The sequence below is a fragment of the Nerophis lumbriciformis genome, linkage group LG19 (assembly GCF_033978685.3).
Source record: "Nerophis lumbriciformis linkage group LG19, RoL_Nlum_v2.1, whole genome shotgun sequence".
NCBI classification, from domain to species: Eukaryota; Metazoa; Chordata; class Actinopteri; order Syngnathiformes; family Syngnathidae; genus Nerophis; species Nerophis lumbriciformis.
Genome location: NC_084566.2, coordinates 36895131 through 36911495, shown reverse-complemented (window position 1 = coordinate 36911495; position 16365 = coordinate 36895131). Strand labels below are relative to the sequence as shown.

Here is a 16365-nt window from a genome sequence, read left to right as displayed (position 1 = left end):
ATTGAGATGTAGACAAGATGTGTTAGCTCTTACAAGCCTTGGAAAAGATAAGTCTGGAAGTAAACTGTTTAACTTGTTTATGTAACTCAATATTAAGGTGGAAAGTGGTTAAATTTGATACTAAGATGTTTATTGAAAAACAATTTTTGTGCACTGTTTCAATAGATGTTTTGAGGACTTAAAATGGTTTCCAGTCGTGTATTTCCACCATCGAAATAGTTTCAACACTGTATATTTGTGTGAAGCTAATATTTACATATTGTGTATTAAATTTCAGTATGTTAATTGAATCACATAGCTTATACATTTGTCATTGTGTGTATTTCAGTTTAAAAAAATATAAAAAATAACAGTCCAGTGCAAGACAAACGTAAAGATAGGAAAAGACAAAGCAAGATCAACAACAATAAAGAGCCTAAATGGATTAAGCTGCTTTGGAACTTTATTAGACGTCTTGGATTGTTTGTTAGCTGTCTGCCTGTGTGTGTAGTTAGTATGTTCCAATAGCAGCAGAAGTGCACTTTTTGGAGAGCTGTATTATTTTCAGTTTTGTGCCCAAGGGACTGATTTTATTTAACACTATATTGTTATTTATACACCTATAGTGATCACAAAGACAGGTTGTTTTTGTGTTACTGAATATATTTGTTTTTTTTGAAAAATCCCACTTAATATACTTTGGGTAACAACAGTCAATATTTATTTATTTTATTTTTTAGGGGGATAACAGTCAATATTTTTTTTTTTTCTTATAAAATAAAAGTGAGCTTTTGTTAAACCAAATATTGTGTTTTTTTCCATATACAACAACCTATCTGGATTCGATAAGAGAATCGATAAGGAATTGGTTCGATAAGAGGATTCGATATTGATAGTTTCTTATCAAACATCATCCCGACTTGTGACCAAGTAAAAATGGAACTCTTTGAAGTAAAACAAAACTCAGTGGAGTCAAACACGGTGGTAATGTTGAGCTTTTTTGGCTATCTGCATTGAAGAGTTGATTACCTTGTAGAGCGCGAAGGTGCGCACGCTGTAAGTGGCCAACTCCACCGTGTCCAGCATGGTGACCTGGATCATCCCGTAGGTCTCGGTTCCTCGTGACGGCCAATACTGGTCGCACTTCACCTGGCGGGTCAACAGAAAGAGGAGGCGAGCTGTCAGAAGCGAGTGCGGCTTGCAGAAAGCGAGGCGCTGATTAACGGGGAGGGAACGTCGGAGGGGTCGCAGCGGGGGTCTCATTAAAAGATGAAGCGGCCACCACGTCCACGTGAAGCACACTTGAAAAAGGCCACTTTGTCTTTTTGCAGCCTCTGATCATTCCCCATGAGCTCCTTGCCAGGTGGCCTGAAGGCAATTATTACACAGGAAGTGAAAATATGGACAGCTTGTGAGAAGACTGTGTATATTTGTGAGCGCCTGCCGTTGTTTGATGCACTTTTTCAACACCAAATTCATCCAAACATGCCTTATGCATGCACCTTTTTGCACATTATTGTATACAAAACACCACAATGTACCCTGCATTGTTTAGGTGCAGTACCTGTCAAAATTAAACACTTTATCACTGCTACAAAAAAGTATATAGATTTTTGTTTTAGTAAAATAAAAATAAAATAAATACTGAAAATAAAGAAATAATAGTACTGTAATTATAGATAAATAATACATTAATAAATAATAAATAATACTATTATTTATTATTTTTTAAATATGTATTTAATATAACCTGATTGGACTGGACTCACACTATTATGTTAGATCCACTATGGACTGGACTCTCACACTATTATGTTAGATCCACTATGGACTGGACTCTCACTATTATGTTAAATCCACTATGGACTGGACTCTCACAATATTATGTTAGATCCACTATGGACTAAACTCTCACTATTATGTTAGATCCACTATGGACTGGACTCTCACACTATTATGTTAGATCCACTATGGACTGGACTCTCACAATATTATGCTAGATCCGCTATGGACAGGACTCTCACAATATTATGTTAGATCCACTATGGACTGGACTCTCACTATTATGTTAGATCCACTATGGACTGGACTCTCACACTATTATGTTAGATCCACTATGGACTGGACTCTCACTATTATGTTAAATCCACTATGGACTGGACTCTCACACTATTATGTTAGATCCACTCTGGACTGGACTCTCACACTATTAACTAGATCCACTATGGACTGGACTCTCCCACTATTATGTTAGATCCACTATGGACTGGACTCTCACACTATTATGTTAGATCCACTATGGACTGGACTCTCACACTATTAACTAAATCCACTATGGACTGGACTCTCACACTATTATGTTAGATCCACTATGGACTGGACTCTCACACTATTATGTTAGATCCACTATGGACTGGACTCTCACACTATTAACTAAATCCACTATGGACTGGACTCTCACACTATTATGTTAGATCCACTATGGACTGGACTCTCACACTATTAACTAAATCCACTATGGACTGGACTCTCACACTATTAACTAAATCCACTATGGACTGGACTCTCACACTATTATGTTAGATCCACTTTGGACTGGACTCTCGCACTTTCATTTTCTACCGCTTGTCCCTTTTAATTAATTGAAATTCAATGATTTATTTAATTTGCTTAATATTCATCACCCGGTGGGATGCAGTTATTTAGTCTGTCGTATGATTGTTGTTGATTATTATTGTTATGATTAACAATAGTATTTCGTTTAAAACGTGTCTGCAGATCAAATTCATATCAACAATGCCGTCGAGGTGACCCGAGGGGGAGCAGTAACATCGCAGGTAGGTCGACATATACCCCCATTATTCATTATTTACTTTTTAAATAATATATATCTCAATTCTGTACACTGCTGCTGGAATTGAAATTTTCCTGAGGGAACTCTCCTGAAGGAATCAATAAAGTACTATCTATCCATCTATTGATACGGCAGCACTAAGCTGACTTTTGGATACTCCCTCTCCCGCCTTCTGCCCGCAAATGGATGAACAACAAAATGCGGTGGGATTCTAAACGCCCTGAGATGATTTCATCTCGTCCCTCGGCGACAGGACAGGACAGGACATTGCAGAAAAAGAAAAGTCCACATGGATTAGCGGTCAGGACTGGAATGAATATCTGCCATTTAAACTCAGCCCTGGCATATGTTACCGTGTACTTCTCCCGCGGCCTTTTAAAAAGTCATACATTTTACTTTTTGAAACCGATACCGATAATTTCCGATATTACATTTTAAAGCATTTATCGGCCGATAATATCGGCAGTCCCATATTATCGGACATCCCTAGAAAAGAACAGAAAGAAGAAGGAAGGAGACGGAAGACGAAGAAAAAGGAGGAGAAGGAAAATAGGAAGAAACAAGAAGGAAGGAGAAAAAAAAAGGGAGACAAGGAGGAAGAAGAAAAATGAGTAAGAGAAAGAAGAAGAAAAAGAGTTAAGAAAGTGAGGTGAACAATAAACAATAATCCTGCATGAGTGAACATGAAGTATGAGATGGGAGCCATTACCTCCCTTGCTTGGCACTCAGCATCAAGGGTTGGAATTGGGGGTTAAATCACCCCAAAATGATTCCCGGGCGCGGCCACCGCTGCTGCTCACTGCTCCCCTCACCTCCCAGGGGGTGATCAAGGGTAATTTCGCCACACCTAGTGTGTGTGTGACAATCATTGGTACTTTAACTTTTAATTCTAAATCAAAATATGAATGTGTTTTTGTCCACACGAGGAATAAAACTCGTTCTATAATAACTTATTTGGACTAAAAGCGGATCAACTTTTGTTACCTGGACTACGACAATCGATTTATTGTCTTCCGTAAATATGTTTTATTTAAATACAACACGTTTCTGACACCTCCGAGTCCGAGAAAAGGGTGGAGTGCCATCCTAATTATTAGCACCCATTAAAGTGTTCTAATAGTAACATTGGTTAACTTCTTTTTCCACTTGTAAGAAAAAAAATAAAATTAAAGTACCAATGATTGTCACATACCCACTATGTGCGGTGAGATTAACCTCTGCGTTTGACCCATCACCCTCAGCCTCTGGGTAGGTGAAAGGAGCAGTGAGCAGCAGCGGTGGCCACGCCCGAGAATCATTTTTGGTGATTTAACCCCCAATTCCAACCCTTGATGCTGAGTGCCAAGCAGGGAGGTAATGGCTCCCATTTTTATAGTCTTTGGTATGACTCGGCCGGGGTTTGAACTCACGACCTACCCATCTCAGGGCGGACACTCTAACCACAAGGTGATGACTTCCTTACCCGAGATTTCTCCTCCAGTCGCGTCATCATGACGATGGTGCTGGACCTCTGCTCCCACACCATCCTCCAGAAGTCGCTGAGGGTCTCAGGCAGCGGGCCCTGCGTGGCGATGTAGGCGTTCTGCTTCCTGTAGCCGTCGATGTAGTTGGCGTTGAGGTAGTCGCTGCCGGGGACAGCTGAGGCGAGAGCGAGGACATCGTTGACAATCGCGGCGACGTTTTTTGTCTGCTCTCGAATTCAGCATGAGGCAGAACTGCAGTCGTGGTCAAAAGTTTACATACACTTGTGAAGGACATAATGTCATGGCTAAAAGCACTTTGAGTTCAGGGTTAGGGTTGGGGCGGGGGGTCAGCAACCCGCGGCTCTTTAGCGCCACCTTAGTGGCTCTCCGGTCCTCTTTCAAACATTTTTTGTTTAAATATATTTTCTGTGGAAGAACAAACCTTCCTAATTGTTATAAATCCCACTGTTTATGTTAAACATGCTTCACCGATTAATTGGCAAGCACTGTTTTCTCCTACTAATTTCAGCGATCCTTGAACTCATCGTACTTTGTTTACATGTGCAACTTTCTCCGACGCTGCCACAGAAAGACGTGTTTTATGCCACTCCGTCCATGTCTCATTTTGTCCACCAAACGTTTTTTGCTGTGCGTGAATGCATAAAGGACTCTCTGGAAACCTGTGGTGTGGCTGTTTCACGATGCACAATAAGGAGGCACTTGAAGAAAAATGGGCTGCATGGTCGAGTCGCCAGAAGAAATCCATTTCTGCGCAAATGTCACAAAGAATCCCGTTTACATTACGCCAAACAGCACAGAGACAAGCCTCAAAACTTCTGGAACAAAGTAATTTGGAGTGATTGCTTTCTTCTGGCGACTCGACCATGCAGCCCATTTTTCTTCAAGTGCCTGCTTATTGTGCAGCCACACCACAAATTTTTCAGAGAGTCCTGTATTTCAGCTGAAGTTATTTGTGGATTTTTCTTTGCATCTCGAACAATTTTCCTGGCAGTTGTGGCTGATATCTTTGCTGGTCTACCTGAATCCCTCATTTTCCACTTCTTAATCAGCGTTTGAACACTGCTGATTGGCATTCTCAATTCCTTGGATATCTTTTTATACCCCTTTCCTGTTTTATGCAGTTCAATTACCTTTTCTCGCAGATAATTTGACAATTCTTTTGCCTTCCCCATGACTCAGAATCCAGAAACATCTGTGCAGCACTGGATTTTCATCCAGTGCAATGGTCTGTCAGAAGCCCAGAAACTCACTGACCTTTTATACACACACATTCATTACAAAGAAACATGTCACAGGTGAGGATTGGAACCTTGATTAGCCATTCAAACCTGTTTGTGTCAACTTTTGTGCATGTTATCAGATCAAAGTCACTGGGGTATGTAAACTTTTGATCAGGGTTATTTGGGTACTTTCTTTTGTCATTTTGATTCCAGGAGTTCGGTGAGGCCATGGAAAACGACTTCCGGACGGCTTCGAAGCAATTCTGGACCACCATCCGCCGCCTCAGGAAGGGGAAGCAGTGCACTATCAACACCGTGTATGGCGAGGATGGTGTTCTGCTGACCTCGACTGCGGATGTTGTGGATCGGTGGAGGGAATACTTCGAAGACCTCCTCAATCCCACCAACACGTCTTCCTATGAGGAAGCAGTGCCTGGGGAGTCTGTGGTGGGCTCTCCTATTTCTGGGGCTGAGGTTGCTGAGGTAGTTAAAAAGCTCCTCGGTGGCAAGGGTAGATGAGATCCGCCCGGAGTTCCTTAAGGCTCTGGATGCTGTGGGGCTGTCTTGGTTGACAAGACTCTGCAGCATCGCGTGGACATCGGGGGCGGTACCACTGGATTGGCAGACCGGGGTGGTGGTTCCTCTCTTTAAGAAGGGGAACCAGAGGGTGTGTTCTAACTATTGTGGGATCACACTCCTCAGCCTTCCCGGTAAGGTCTATTCAGGTGTACTGGAGAGGAGGCTACGCCGGATAGTCGAACCTCGGATTCAGGAGGAACAGTGTGGTTTTCGTCCTGGTCGTGGAACTGTGGACTAGCTCTATACTCTCGGCAGGGTCCTTGAGGGTGCATGGGAGTTTGCCCAACCAGTCTACATGTGTTTTGTGGACTTGGAGAAGGCATTCAACCGTGTCCCTCGGGAAGTCCTGTGGGGAGTGCTCAGAGAGTATGGGGTATCGGACTATCTGATTTTGGCGGTCCGCTCCCTGTATGATCAGTGTCAGAGCTTGGTCCGCATTGCCTGCAGTAAGTCGGACACGTTTCCAGTGAGGGTTGGACTCCGCCAAGGCTGCCCTTTGTCACCGATTCTGTTCATAACTTTTATGGACAGAATTTCTAGGCGCAGTCAAGGCGTTGAGGGGATCTGGTTTGGTGGCTGCAGGATTAGGTCTCTGCTTTTTGCAGATGATGGCTTCATCTGGCCAGGATCTTCAGCTCTCGCTGGATCGGTTCGCAGCCGAGTGTGAAGTGACTGGGATGAGAATCAGCACCTCCAAGTCCGAGTCCATGGTTCTCGCCCGGAAAAGGGTGGAATGCCATCTTCGGGTTGGGGGAGGAGACCCTGCCCCAAGTGGAGGAGTTCAAGTACCTCGGAGTCTTGTTCACGAGTGAGGGAAGAGTGGATCGTGAGATCGACAGGCGGATCGGTGCGGCGTCTTCAGTAATGCGGACGCTGTATCGATCCGTTGTGGTGAAGAAGGAGCTGAGCCTGAAGGCAAAGCTCTCAATTTACCGGTCGATCTACGTTCCCATCCTCACCTATGGTCATGAGCTTTGGGTTATGACCGAAAGGACAAGATCACGGGTACAAGCGGCCGAAATGAGTTTCCTCCGCCGGGTGGCGGGGCTCTCCCTTAGAGATAGGGTGAGAAGCTCTGCCATCCGGGAGGAGCTCAAAGTAAAGCCGCTGCTCCTCCACATCGAGAGGAGCCAGATGAGGTGGTTCGGGCATCTGGTCAGGATGCCACCCGATCGCCTCCCTCGGAAGGTGTTTAGGGCACGTCCGACCGGTAGTAGGCCACGGGGAAGACCCAGGACACGTTGGGAAGACTATCTCTCCCGGCTGGCCTGGGAACGCCTCGGGATCCCCCGGAAGGAGCTGGACGAAGTGGCTGGGGAGAGGGAAGTCTGGGCTTCTCTGCTTAGGCTGCTGCCCCCGCGACCCGACCTCGGATAAGCGGAAGAAGATGGATGGATGGACAACCATTAAGCATGAGTGGAAGAAAGGTTTTTGTGTTATCATTCATATTCTCTGAAGAATGGCCAAGAAATCCTAAATTCTCCCGGTGTATGTAAACTTATGAGCACGACTATATTTGTCCAAGCACACAAACGGCGTCCGCACTTCAAGTCGGTAATCGAAGCGAGGTGGAGTGGAGTGAAGGGACGTGGTCCTTACCGTCCACGGAGGTGAGCACCACTCTGGAGTGGTCGTAGGCGATGACGTTGGCGTAGCGGTTCTTTGGCTTGTTCACTTCCATGTTAGAGTTCTCCCAAGTAAACTGCTGGCCCGGATCGATGGACTGCGGAGAGGACATAAAGAACAAATAAGGATGTAAAAAAAAGGAGCAGTACGTAAGTGGTGAACAATGTCCGACCCTGACAGGACACATTGACGACAGCCTTCATTCTGTCCAAGCAGCAGATGAAGCTTCACTTGATATTTCACTGTTCTGAAACATCTCATGCAGGAGAAATAAGCACCAGTTCTTTCATTTCGTCTCCCTAAGAATTCCCAACCCCCCATACTCCTTTACGCCCAGCGCCATTTGTCTCCAAGAAGGCGTTAGATTGCATACGTATTGATCGGCTGGGGATGTGAGACGGCCTCTCCACTGTCCCCGACCCCCTCGGCTCGATCGTGTCAGAGTCTTTTGTTATTCCGCATCGATTGGACTCGCTGCTGAAACATGCTGGCTGATTCCCAACACCTTAGTCGCACATTCCTCCACTTCTTGAAGTTTGAAGCTTTTACTTCATAATTGAATGCATATTTCTGTACAACCAATAACCGTACTAAGTCAATCAATCAATGTTTACTTATATAGCCCTAAATCATGAGTGTCTCAAAGGGCTGCACAAGCCACAACGACATCCTCAGCTCAGATCCCACATCAGGGCAAGGAAAAACTCAACCCAATGGAATGACAATGAGAAACCTTGGAGGGGACCACAGATGTGGATCTAACATAATATTGTGAGAGTCCAGTCCATAGTGTATCTAACATAATAGTGTGAGAGTCCAGTCCATAGTGGATCTAACATAATAGTGTGAGAGTCCAGTCCATAGTGGATCTAACATAATAGTGTGAGAGTCCAGTCCATAGTGGATCTAACATAATATTGTGAGAGTCCAGTCCATAGTGGATCTAACATAATACTGTGAGAGTCCAGTCCATAGTGGATCTAACATAATAGTGAGAGTCCAGTCCATAGTGGATCTAACATAATAGTGAGAGTCCGGTCCATAGTGATCTAACATAATAGTGAGAGTCTAGTCCATAGTGGATCTAACATAATAGTGTGAGAGTTCAGTCCATAGTGGATCTAGCATAATAGTGTGAGAGTCCAGTCCATAGTGGATCTAACATAATAGTGTGAGAGTCCAGTCCATAGTGGATCTAACATAATAGTGTGAGAGTTCAGTCCATAGTGGATCTAACATAATATTGTGAGAGTCCAGTCTATAGTGGATCTAGCATAATATTGTGAGAGTCCAGTCCATAGTGGATCTAACATAATATTGTGAGAGTCCAGTCCATAGTGGATCTAACATAATAGTGAGAGTCCAGTCCATAGTGGATCTAACATAATAGTGAAAGTCCAGTCCATAGTGGATCTAACATAATAGTGAAAGTCCAGTCCATAGTGGATCTAACATAATAGTGAGAGTCCAGTCCATAGTGGATCTAACATAATAGTGTGAGAGTCCAGTCCATAGTGGATCTAACATAATAGTGAGAGTCCAGTCCATAGTGGATCTAACATAATAGTGTGAAAGTCCAGTCCATAGTGGATCTAACATAATAGTGAGAGTCCAGTACATAGTGGATCTAACATAATAGTGAGAATCCAGTCCATTGTGGATCTAGTTAATAGTGTGTGAGTCCAGTCCATAGTGGATCTAACATATAGTGAGAATCCAGTCCATTGTGGATCTAGTTAATAGTGTGTGAGTCCAGTCCATAGTGGATCTAACATAATAGTGAGAATCCAGTCCATTGTGGATCTAGTTAATAGTGTGAGAGTCCAGTCCATTGTGGATCTAACATAATAGTGAGAATCCAGTCCATTGTGGATCTAGTTAATAGTGTGTGAGTCCAGTCCATAGTGGATCTAACATAATAGTGAGAATCCAGTCCATTGTGGATCTAGTTAATAGTGTGTGAGTCCAGTCCATTGTGGATCTAACATAATAGTGAGAGTTTCCCCATATTTCTGCACAATAATTCAGATATGGTAACACTAGCGAGCAGTAGAGAATATGAAGTGACTTTTGGTCCAGAACATGTTTTGCTTTGTTAATTTTTTACGTGTTTCTTGCTACTTTATGTTGTATATTTTTTTTACATGAGATTTCCAATTTCCAATTTGTGGTATGTTTACAATTTTAAAACATTTTAATATGCTATCGGGCCTCTAGCTGCCGATGTAAACAAACCACCATAACAAATTTTTTTTTAATAATAACACCTGAAATCAGTTTAAATGGCCCTGAGGCGTGACGCGAGCAAAGGGCAAACGTGACAGTGACAGAGTGCCACAAATTGCTGCTGGGAAGAGCAACCATCTGCTGGGCCATGGAGGTGGTCTTCCCTGGCTTGGAATGACTCGTAGTGGGGGAGGGAAACGGAGTCGGGCCGCTTGCCACTTCCTGCTGGCCTATGATAACCGGGCGTGCTGGGAGGGAACATGATGCAGGCAGATTGCTGTTTATGTACTACGATTACTACTAACACTTTACTCCATCATCACACTGGTCATCATTAATATGTCAACTAGGGATGCATCTATAAGTATCGGCCGCTTTACCTGAAAAAGTATGTAATCGGCCAATGCTGATTAATGTCTTTCAATGCCGATCACAAAAAATGATCCCCTGTGGCTGATACTTTTTTTTAGACTAGTGTGCCGTGAGATACAGTCTGGTGTGCCGTGGGAGATTAACTAATTTCACCTATTTGGGTCACAGGTTCGGTGGCCACGGATGGAGCGCTGGCTGTCCAAAGTTGGGACCCGGGGTGGACCGCTCGCCTGTGCATCGGTTGGGGACATCTCTGCGCTGCTGACCTGTCTTCGCTCGGGATGGTCTCCTGCTGGCCCCACTATGGACTGGACTCTCACACTATTTTGTTAGATCCACTATGGACTGGACTCTCACACTATTATGTTAGATCCACTATGGACTGGACTCTCACACTAATATGTTAGATCCACTATGGACTGGACTCTCACACTATTATGTTAGATCCACTATGGACTGGACTCTCACACTAATATGTTAGATCCACTATGGACTGGACTCTCACACTATTATGTTAGATCCACTATGGACTGGACTCTCACACTATTATGTTAGATCCACTATGGACTGGACTCTCACTATTATGTTAGATCCACTATGGACTGGACTCTCACACTATTATGTTAGATCCACTATGGACTGGACTCTCACTATTATGTTAGATCCACTATGGACTGGACTCTCACTATTATGTTAGATCCACTATAGACTGGACTCTCACTATTATGTTAGATCCACTATGAACTGGACTCTCACACTATTATGTTAGATCCACTATGGACTGGACTCTCACTATTATATTAGATCCACTATGGACTGGACTCTCACAATTATGTTAGATCCACTATGGACTGGACTCTCACGATATTATGTTAGATCCACTATGGACTGGACTCTCACTATTATGTTAGATCCACTATGGACTGGACTCTCACACTATTATGTTAAATCCACTATGGACTGGACTCTCACACTATTATGTTAGACCCACTAAAGTGGACTCTCACACTATTATGTTAGATCCACTATGGACTGGATTCTCACACTATTATGTTAGATCCACTATGGACTGGACTCTCACTATTATGTTAGATCCACTATGGACTGGACTCTCACACTATTATGTTAGATCCACTATGGACTGGACTCTCACACTATTATGTTAGATCCACTATGGACTGGACTCTCACTATTATGTTAGATCTACTATGGACTGGACTCCCACACTATTATGTTAGATCCACTATGGACTGGACTCTCACTATTATGTTAGATCTACTATGGACTGGACTCCCACACTATTATGTTAGATCCACTATGGACTGGACTCTCACTATTATGTTAGATCCACTAGTGTTGACTCTCACACTATTATGTTAGATCCACTATGGACTGGACTCTCACACTATTATGTTAGATCCACTATGGACTGTATTCTCACGATATTATGTTAGATCCACTATGGACTGGACTCTCACACTATTATGTTAGATCCACTATGGACTGGACTCTCACACTATTATGTTAGATCCACTATGGACTGGACTCTCACACTATTATGTTAGATCCACTATGGACTGGACTCTCACTATTATGTTAGATCCACTATGGACTGGACTCTCACACTATTATGTTAGATCCACTATGGACTGGACTCTCACACTATTATGTTAGATCCACTATGGACTGGACTCTCACACTATTATGTTAGATCCACTATGGACTGGACTCTCACACTATTATGTTAGATCCACTATGGACTGGACTCTCACTATTATGTTAGATCCACTATGGACTGGACTCTCACACTATTATGTTAGATCCACTATGGACTGGACTCTCACACTATTATGTTAGATCCACTATGGACTGGACTCTCACACAATTATGTTAGATCCACTATGGACTGGACTCTCACACTATTATGTTAGATCCACTATGAACTGGACTCTCACACTGTTATGTTAGATCCACTATGGACTGGACTCTCACAATATTATGTTAGATCCACTATGGACTGGACTCTCATAATATAATGCTAGATCCACTCCACGTCCATTGCACCGGTCGCCCTAGGGGGGGGGTCCCCACATCTCTCCAAGTTTTCTCATTGTCCCATTGGGTTGAGTTTTTCCTTGCCCTAATGTGGGATCTGGCTTGTGCAGCCCTTTGAGACACTTGTGATTTAGGGCTATATAAATAAACATTGCTCCGCCACTCCCAATCTGTGGAACGCTCTCCCTGACCACCTGAGGGTACCACAGACTGTGGATGCTATCAAAAAAGGCTTTTTCCCCCCTTTTTTTTAGATATATGTGTGCTAGTTCTAGCTATTAGGCTGTTCTAGTTTTTATTTTATTTTGTTTATTTATTTATGTTTTAATTTTTTTAAGGCACTGTAGCACTTTGAGGTTGTTTGCTCTATGTAAAGTGCTTTTACAAATAAAATCTATTATTATTACGCCGATTACCTTCGTGTCTTCACACTGCCTGCTCGTTGCTTTCAGTGTAAGTGGTAGTGGGCACACCCGCCAAGTCAGAGTGGAACAAAAACACACATGTATGCGCTGGAAAGCACTGCATTGGCATCAAGGGCGGGTTCTTACCTCGTACTCCTGGGAGAAGCGCAGGCCGTCGTTGGCCTTCAGCCGCTCGATGTGGTCAGCCAGCTCCACCACGGGGATGGGCGGGTGCTCTCGCATCCCTGGGAGAAGCAACGGGAGAGGGAGGTGAGTCCACTGAAGGTCACGACAACGAAAATGACGTCAGCGGTCGACGATGAGTGACACTCGAGGGGGGTGGGGGTGCCATGAGGTGGCGCCGCATGACATTTGGTGATGCGTGGTCATGCCAAGTGAATGTGGCGTGAGGTGTGGGGGGGAGCTGGGCGTGAGCATGCTCCTGTGGAAGTATAGGCTGGAAAGCAGGCCTCGCTCTGGCGAGAGAGGTGTGATCAGAGCGAGAACCCGCAAGTCTCAACGGATCAGTCACACTCCTATTTCACGAGGACGGTGTGTGTGTGAGTGGTGGGGTTAGTGACTGGTCACCCGACAGAAGTCATTTCTTTGAAAATATCTCTCCTTACAATAGACTTTGCTTCGGCACAGCCTGCAGCGCTCGGCCTGGATTACTTTCAAACAACCCTGCAGCCCCCCAAACCCGTTTTTGTCTCATTGCTGAGTTATTGGCTGATTTATTGCTAATCTGCGAGCGCATATTCCCACCCTCCGCGGCTTTCGTCTTGGCTTAAAACACACCGCTGGGAACTTGTCTTATGGATGTTCACAAAGAAGGCCTCAAAAAGTTCATCTTCTACACCGCATAAAGTCAGTGTTCAAAAACAAGAAAGAAAAAATACAAAAATGAGGGGTATTTTATTTGAATTAAGCAAAATTATCTGCCAATAGAAGAAGAAAATTCGGCTTGTCAAGACTTTCCAAAACAAGTAAAATGAGCTAACCGCAATGAACCCAAAAATAGCTTAAAATAAGTATATTCTCACTAATAACAAGTGGACTTTTCTTGCTCAATATGTTGAAAAATATTCTTAAAGGGGAACATTATCACAATTTCAGAAGGGTTAAAACCATTAAAAATCAGTTCCCAGTGGCTTATTTTATTTTTCGAAGTTTTTTTTCAAAATTTTACCCATCACGCAAATATCCCTAAAAAAAGTTTCAAAGTGCCTGATTTTAACCATCGTTATATACACCCGTCCATTTTCCTGTGACGTCACATAGTGATGCCAACACAAACAAACATGGCGGATAGAACAGCAAGCTATAGCGACATTAGCTCGGATTCAGACTCGGATTTCAGCGGCTTAAGCGATTCAACAGATTACGCATGTATTGAAACGGATGGTTGTAGTGTGGAGGCAGGTAGCGAAAACGAAATTGAAGAAGAAACTGAAGCTATTGAGCCATATCGGTTTGAACCGTATGCAAGCGAAACCGACGAAAACGACACGGGAGAAAGCGAGGACGAATTCGGCGATCGCCTTCTAACCAACGATTGGTATGTGTTTGTTTGGCATTAAAGGAAACTAACAACTATGAACTAGGTTTACAGCATATGAAATACATTTGGCAACAACATGCACGTTGAGAGTGCAGACAGCCCATTTCAGGCGCGCTAAGAACATATATTTTTCCACGATTTCAGCACTCAGGTTAACCATACCTAAATAGACACAAAATACTGCATTACACAAGACTACCCGAATGTACTCGAATGATTGAAAAAAATAAATGTTTTTAAGCTAAATTATTGGTAAACACAGTTTATGTATAATAATTTACATAAAACCGCGAGTAATGAATAAAGTTTTCATCAATTAATATATTCTGTAGACATACCCTCATCCGCTCTCTTTTCCTGAAAGCTGATCTGTCCAGTTTTGGAGTTGATGTCAGCATCTGCTTTGAGTGTCACAGGATATCCACACATTCTTGCCATCTCTGTCGTAGCATAGCTTTCGTCGGTAAAGTGTGCGGAACAAACGACTGACCATTTCGTCGGCTTTCCCCACACCCTCGTATTTTGAACAAATTTCGTCCAATTTCTTGCCACTTTCGCATCTTTGGGCCACTGGTGCAACTTGAATCCGTCCCTGTTCGTGTTGTTACACCCTCCGAAAACACACTGAGGAAAGTGAGAAAATGGAGGATTGCTTCCCGATGTGACGTCACAACGTGACGTCATCGCTCCGAGAGCGAATAATAGAAAGGCGTTTAATTCGCCAAAATTCACCCATTTAGAGTTCGGAAATCGGTTAAAAAAATATATGGTCTTTTTTCTGCAACATCAAGGTATATATTGACGCTTACATAGGTCTGGTGATAATGTTCCCCATTAAATGAAGTAAATGCTAGTGCCATTATCTTGACATAATTGAAATGATTACTTTAAAAAAGTAGTTTTATACTTGTGAGTGTTGATGACACAGCTTTGCAACAGTTGATATTCTAGTTTCAAGCATGTTTTACTCAATATAGGTCATCAAATCTCAGCAACAAGCTGTAATATCTTACTGAGATCAATTAGGACCAAAACACTTAAAACAAATAAAACACTCTAACATAAAATCTGCTTGGTGAGAAGAATTATCTTATCAGACAGAAAATAAGCAAATGAGTATAAGTCGCACCCCCGGCCAAACTATGGAAAAAACTGCGACTTATAGTCCGAAAAATACGGTAATACAAATAATAATAATACATCTTGTTAATAGGAAATGAATGATACCCCCACACATTTTCCATAATTTTGAAGTTATAATACATGAAATATAATGATGCTTTTACGCTTAATAGTCGTTGAAAACCATTTGCTGTATTAAAAATAAAATCAAACAAAGCATAATTCTGGAAGATACCAACATTATCAATTGGAACTTCGATTATACTTCCTGTTTGCAACCTCAATTCAAGTTAATAGAATTTATATGGAATTTGGGAGACATTTTCAATAAATTCTGAATTTTGCACGAGCCTTCCTAATTCTGCATAAAAAAAGCAAAGGTGTTTTATATCAGTTTTGCAGAATCTCCGTGTAAAGAAGTGCTAAATGACTTACTCGCCATTCCACCACTGTGACGCTAACAGCTCCTCATGAAACCTGAGCAATTAATCCAATTAAAAGACCCACATTAAGATTGGTGTTTAAGAACGTGGTCAGACAGGCCTTTTATAGCTACAACAGGCGCGAAAGAAATGGAGGGTGAAGAAAGATAAGGAACATTACGTAAAAGTACGTATTGCTCAACCAGCCGTGATGTCCGGAGAGGACTTTGCTGCATCCTTTGAAAGCCGGGTGGGATTGTGATGTCACAGAATGGGATCGAGTGAGTAGGCGAGAGGGTGGGTAGTGGTTTGATGGAAGAGTGTGTGGGGAAACACACACAGTGGAAAGCCTGCTTCCACTAATCAGTGCAGTTCAGTTCAGTTCTGAACGGTTTTTGAAAGAAACGGAGCGTTAATGTGGTTAACGCTCCACATTGTACCGTGGTATACTCTGGAATGCG

At 43.0% G+C, this 16365-nt stretch overlaps 1 protein-coding gene across 10 annotated transcripts in view; it reads right to left on the bottom strand.

Moving 5' to 3' along the window:
• The window catches only part of LOC133618463 (receptor-type tyrosine-protein phosphatase F), a 470668-nt gene that overhangs the window by 28357 nt on the left and 425946 nt on the right, over positions 1-16365 (bottom strand). For all 10 annotated transcript variants that reach the window (XM_061978831.2, XM_061978833.2, XM_061978832.2 and 7 more), the window contains 4 exons: positions 12947-13044; positions 7716-7839; positions 4296-4471; positions 1009-1128 (listed from right to left, as the gene is read on the bottom strand). In XM_061978831.2, coding sequence (XP_061834815.1) covers positions 1009-1128; positions 4296-4471; positions 7716-7839; positions 12947-13044 — 518 coding nt within the window. The remainder of the gene's footprint in view (positions 1-1008; positions 1129-4295; positions 4472-7715; positions 7840-12946; positions 13045-16365) is intronic.